General features: G+C 43.5%; 1 protein-coding gene across 1 annotated transcript in view; it reads right to left on the bottom strand.

Annotated features, from left to right (window-relative positions):
- Positions 1-1,072: 1,072 nt before the first annotated feature.
- Positions 1,073-6,519, bottom strand: part of LOC115114338 (glypican-1-like) — a 112,846-nt gene continuing 107,399 nt past the window's right edge. The window contains exons 9-11 of the mRNA XM_065013370.1: positions 5,876-6,009; positions 5,514-5,689; positions 1,073-4,499 (exon numbers count right to left, since the gene is read on the bottom strand). Coding sequence (XP_064869442.1) covers positions 4,291-4,499; positions 5,514-5,689; positions 5,876-6,009 — 519 coding nt within the window. The 3' untranslated portion in view covers positions 1,073-4,290. The remainder of the gene's footprint in view (positions 4,500-5,513; positions 5,690-5,875; positions 6,010-6,519) is intronic.

The following is a 6,519-nucleotide window of genomic DNA, read 5'->3' as shown; positions in this document are numbered from 1 at the left end:
GATAAAAGGCAATTGTGTTTGTTGCCCTTAGCTTATGCCTGCGCATACCATAACCCCACCGTCACCATTGGGCACTCTGTTCACAATGTTTACATCAGCAAACCGCTTGCCCACAAGATGCCATACACACTGTCTGCCATCTGTCCAGTACAGTTGAAACCGGGATTCATCCGTGACCAGCACACTGCTCCAGCAGGCCAGTGGCCATCGAAGGTGAGCATTTGCACACTGAAGTCAGTTATGGCGCCGAACTACAGTCAGGTCAAGATCCTGGTGAGGATGACAAGTACACAGATGAGCTTCTATGAGACAGTTTCTGACAGTTTGTGCAGAAATTCGTCAGTTGTGCAAACACAGTTTGATCAGCTGTCCGGGTGGCTCGTTTCAGACCATCCCGCAGGTGAAGAAGCTGGAGGTGGAGGTCCTGGGCTGCCGTGGATACATGTGGTCTGCGGTTGTGAAGCCGGATGGACGAACAGCCAAATTCTCTAACATTCTACTTTCTGGCAACAGCTCTGGTGGACATACAGTCAGCATGCCAATTGCACGCTCCCTCAAAACTTGAGACATCTGTTGCATTGTGTTGTGTGGCAAAACTGCTGCACATTTTAGAGTCATTATGCTGTTCAATCAGTTTATTGATATGCCACTCGTCAGGTGGATGGATTATCTTGGCAAAGGAGAAATGCTCACTAACATAGATGTAAATACATTTGTGCACAAAATTTGACAGAAATAAGCTTTTTCTGCTTATGGAAAGTTCTTCTCTTTTATTTCAGCTCATGAAACATGGGACCAACACTTTACATGTTGCATTTATATTTTTGTTCAGTATAGTTTAGAGTGAGGCTGGCAAACTCCCTAAAAAAAAAGCCCAGAATAAAATGCATTGTTGACTATTAAACATACAGATTTTTGTTGTGTCTGTGTGAACCCTGCTTTTCTCTCTTTGACTGCTCTCCTGTTGGTTTGTCCTGTCTTGGAATTTCCCTTCTGCGGGTTGATAAAGTTCATTCATTCGTTCATCAATCACACAAACATCCACCACAAAATGAACATGACACAGGGCATCTTTAAAATCTTACAAGGCATATAATTGACACAAGGTTCCAGGAACAAACAACAGCAAATTACACATATTTATTCAACCTGTTTTTTCTTGCATCTATCGTCACCATAAACACAAAAACTCCATAGGTTTTTTTCTGAAAACAAATAGAACCCCAAAAATTAAAAATTAAATTCCAATGGTTTTCTTTCAAATTGGCACCTTTCAGAAATGCCTGCCACATTCAACTCATAAAGGGGAAATAAACATGTCCAGGACCCCTGGTTATATCAGACCTGGGTTCGAATACTATTTGAAATGATTTCAAATACTTTATCTGTGCTTGATTGAGCTGGCCTGGCTTAATGGACCAATAGAATAGTCCTAAAACTGCAACCCCCACCCATCTGCAAACACAAAAGCAGGGTAGAGCAAACACAAAGTGTTTGAAAGATTTCAAATAGTAGTTGAACCCAGGTTCAAGTTATACATTATGCTATTTCACCCGTCTCAAACTGCAGCCATCTCAGTGGTCCATATTTATCTGCATACACAAACACTCATCGATAGACGTTTATGGAGAGTGTCGACTCACCTATCGATCCGTCATCTTGTGATCTCTGATCTCAGTCTTTGTGCAGACAATACCATCTTATCGACTTCCTAGGCCTCTTACGTCATAAAAGTGCAGCGTTTATAAAGAGGGGGATTTTGAATTATACAGACGAGAGCGGGAGAGGGGTTAGAGGAGGACAGGAGAGGGGGATGAAGGGTGCTGGGGGAGGGGGGGTGCTGTGCAAATTTTGTTCAGTGGCATTGAGAGGCGTGGCCATTAAAAGTGAGTGAAGTCGGCGTGAGTGAGTGGTTAACTGTGTTTTTGCATTGGAATGTCACTGTGGGGCAGTTCACATGGTACGCTCCAGGGAACCCTATGCCTACTCACATAATAACCTGTTCATCAGATCACTACCCAGTGTCACTATCATAATGCTTGTTTCTAGGCGTTTTCACCTATTCAATACATGTGTTCTGAGACCAAGGTTCATAGTCAGTCCGAGAGGACTCTTAGGTTTTCACCCAACCTTTACTTAATTATGTTCAATTGAGCCAATTGATTGAATAATGAAGTGCATATCAGATCAATGGAATAGAATTGTGTGAAGGCTGGAAGGAAAACCTGGATGCAAAAACTCCTGACTCCACCGGGACCGGCTTTGATAACAGCTGCAGTCCTCCTGCGTGAGTGCTCTGAACTCTATGGTTCTGAATGGGGTCATGTTATTTCCTGTGTGTTCCTCCTGAATTCTCAGCATTTTCTGCCTCAGAAGCCGAAGTACAGGCCTAGCGGACGGGTCGCTTAGCTTCCCCGGTTCTGGTGTACGGCCATAGACTGAAGACCCTCAATTATAGTGTGTGACCATATCTCTGGAGCCCTAACTCTCCCCAATCTCCTCATTCGATGTTGGCTATTGACGAGCACAGTCCGTATCAAAAGCTCTCCATCTGACCCTCAGGGGGCCCATTCAGTCTAATGGAAATGCCTGCAACATTGTGTAAGAATCTATGGCTGTTGAATGCTTTTAATATCATGCGGAGTAAAACACGGAATCAGTTCTTATTGCAAAACGTTTCTATCCGTTTCCATCTTGTCGAATAAGCCCAAATAGACATTCTTTGTCAAGCGACCACACACTTTTGCAGTATAATGAAGCACTGTGTCATTGTCATGAAGCCACGCTGTCACGTCAAAGCTTCGGAGAGCACAGAAGGTCGTCATTTGCGAATGAATAGTATGCCATGAAGGACAGCCTGGGAGGGAGAGATAAAAGAGAGGTGGGAGTGTGAGGGAGAAGAGGGAGAAGAACGTGGGAGATAAGACGGAAGGGAGCAAGATCGGGGACGGAGGGAGCTGGGATGCAACGGAAAAGACAGAGAGGGGGGGGTTGGAGACAAACAAGTCAGCGTCACGGAGTTCCAATCGCTAAGTCAACTAGTCCAAGCAAAGAAGCAGTCGTTCAGACATGCAAACAGTCTGCTTTGCAACATGTGGTTCGAGTGCAGTATAACCCCTCCACTGTAGCTGACTGGCTCAGTCTGAAAATATTGGTCATTGGTACCATAACAACTCAGTCATTAGCTACAAAGTAACACATTATAATGCTAACTGAGCTCCATTACCCGAAGACAGAACAAACACACACCCATCCCTCTCCTAGTTTCCCTTCTTTCTGTAAGATAGAGCACAAACTTCAACCTAAATACAGGTTCTACCATATACTGCCAATATAGTGTCGATACTGAGGACTACTGTGGTCACATTGACACAAATATGTTTTATGTTTCCAACAAATTCCCCAATCCAACTAAAGCCTAGAGAGACATATCTGCTTTGGGAGAGATAGAACGAGGGGTGGAGGGATGGGAGGAAAGATGGATAGAGGGATGGAAGGGTCATGTTACTCCCACAGCAGAGGATCAAGTCGTTGTGAATATGATCACGACTAATATTACAGCTTACATTACCAAGCAGAGGAGGGGAAAAAAACTGCTGATGCAAAGCTCTTTCATTTTCTCACTGTTGTGCCCTGTGATGTTGTGTGGGTTTAACGCTAAGACGTTTTCAGGGTCTTACCAAAACCCCTGGGGCCAGCTTATCCTCCTTAAAACTCATCAATACTTTATTTCACTTGAGTTTGGGGTAGAAACACTTTTTCGCCCCAAAGATGCTCCAGGGGGTTTGATATTCTGTTTTTAATAAATGATGTCCTCAGACATAAAGACTGTTTAAAAGAGTGGGAAAACAGACGTTTGGCTCAACGTGGCTGAAAAGCCCCCCCCCCCCCCCCTACACAGTGTCAACCAAGACTTACATCCTCTATATCGCTATGGTCTATAGACTGACTCTTAACATGTCTTCGGTACAGATATGTTAGAGCACCCAAACACCAGAAAGCAAAACTAAAGAAAAATGTGAAAAGACCAGCTGTAGTGGTGCCGTATACTGTAAAATAAAAGACAAGAACAGAACCCCAAAATCTATGAATAATATAATACTCATTACTCCATTTTTGTTCTGATCTGAGACCAAAAGGAAGTATTTTTCCTTATTTTAGTTTTATTTTGGCAAATTAACTAGGTAAACCTCCGACATCGTCTCCTCGCCTCTCCTCCCACCCCTCGTCCTGCCCCCCATGTACCAAACTCAGTCCCGATTGGTGGAATCCCCTGGAATCCCCTGTCAATTACCGCCGGAGCAACAACGTGACCAATGAGAGCAGGTAGAGGGCGATGAAGGGGAGATTGTGGTTGGCTGAGGCTTTCACAACCTTCTTGTTCTCCGGGGGGTAGGCATAGAGTTTGGGTCTGTCTGTGTTTGGGGCCATGAGGCGTGGGCCCCGAGCACAGTTATCGTCAGCGCACATGCCACTTCCTGAACCACTGACATCATCACCTGGGGACAGAGCAGAAAAATAAAATACATTTTTAGAGAAATAATCTGATCTGTATGGTATAGCAAGAAAATGTCTCTGCCTTATGTGCCAGTAAGCACTAAGTCAAAAGGGCAATACCACCCCTTTTCAATCTTACATTCATAATGTCCCAGCACCATACCAGTGTCTACATGGTTTCGAAAATCCCTGTTTTTTACATTTAATCCCACTTTGATGTCATTGAGAAGTACTTTTTAAGGACCTTTCTTACCTTTATAACCACAGAACATACAAATGCGCCGTTTTCACATATGAAGACACTGATATTGTGCTGGAGATAATGAATATGAGTAAAAAAGTGGTGGAATTGCTCTTTAAAGAGTTGATAATACATGCAAGCTCTGCTGGCTGAAAGGTGCTTTTCCATTTGGAGCCCACTTTGTACATGTAGAATACTTCATTGGCTGGACTCCCAAAATGAAGACATATATTCTCTAATACCTTATCCTGTTATAATTCCTAGTAACTACAAACAGCATTTAAATCAGGCATTTGATAGACACCTCAGAAGCAGGAAGAGGGCACTCGGGTTCAAGCCCCAGATATAAGGAAATAAGACTGACAGTAATGCAGCACAAAAATCTGCCCTCAATTATTAGAAACGGCATCACAATTTAGGCCAAGTTATTTTCTCCGTAACTTAATTCCAGCTCCATCCTATAAAAACTGAAATTGCACTGTCTATTTAAATCGAACACATGTCACAGAAGTAGGAAAGTGAGCTCTTCACGGTTAAATATTCTCTCTTTCTCTAGGCCTCCTTTATCGTGTAGAACAATAGCTTTCAGAATAGCTATAAAAGGGACCATTTATTTTCTACGCAAAACAACAAGCTGAAGACAATTAAAACAGCATATCAAATATTTCCAGGCAATCGTATGATGTCAACATGACACAATCTCTTTCATAGCTGGAGGATGTTGTACCTGAATCAGTATTCACATTGTATTAGCTGATCCTAGGTCTGTACTCACTGGTGTCCTGAAAGTCTACATCGTTGCCATTGAAAGCGTTTCTGAGGCGATTGGTCATGATCTTGAGCTGCATGATCTGTTGGCGTATAGTCATGTCTGGCTTGGTGATGTCGATCTCTACCTCAGGGTTGTTGATCTGACTAGCCAGGCCGTCACCCATCACCTCTGGAAGGTACCTGGGAGACAAGGAGAGAGGATGACTGGGGAGAACTCAAATACACACACACTCACAAATGCACACACTCACACACGCACAGAGACACCCGAAAGCATGCACACTCACTCACACATATACATAGAGTATACACACACATATAGCATGCTTGCGCGCACACACACACAGACGTGGTTTAAGGTCATACCTGGCACGAGCCATCCCGTTCCAGCACTTGTCGTCACCCTGGGCCCTGGTGGCCACCCTGTCGCTGCAAAGGGTGCTGGGTAACGAGACCCAGTAGGACTGCATGTCCCTCAGCCTTCTCGACACATCAGAAACCTGGGGACCATGACATTATGTCATTAGTACATACAGTAGCAAAACGTTTTACAATGGAAAATGACAATGAGCATTTCTTATTGGACATGTGTTCAGGTAGACCCTCCCTGTTTCAGTCCCTTTTCTTTCGTTTGGTGCCTAATCAAAACAACCTGTGTACTGGAAACTGCTATCAAAAGCTATTCGATATCAAGTTTGTTCAAGCATTTACATTTTCTGCAGACAGCTTCTGTATTAGCAACAAACAGTTTGTTTATTGTTGGAAAACAATGATGCTTGTTTCCATTCCCTCACATTTGATATGCATCTGACTCACTGCATTCTTGACTGTAGCTTTGCTATTTATGCATTCTTCACAGAGTAAGAATAAACATGACTAAACAGGAACAGTATCATATCTCAAGTGACTGAGAAATGAGAGAGAGAGAGAGAGAGAGAGAGAGAGAGAGAGAGAGAGAGAGAGAGAGAGAGAGACAGAGAGAGAGAGAGAGAGTACTATCGACAGTATCA

The sequence above is a fragment of the Oncorhynchus nerka genome, linkage group LG9b, assembly GCF_034236695.1.
Source record: "Oncorhynchus nerka isolate Pitt River linkage group LG9b, Oner_Uvic_2.0, whole genome shotgun sequence".
In the NCBI taxonomy this organism is placed as follows: domain Eukaryota; kingdom Metazoa; phylum Chordata; class Actinopteri; order Salmoniformes; family Salmonidae; genus Oncorhynchus; species Oncorhynchus nerka.
Note: the sequence above shows the minus strand (reverse complement) of the source record. Positions and strands in the feature narration are given on the sequence as shown.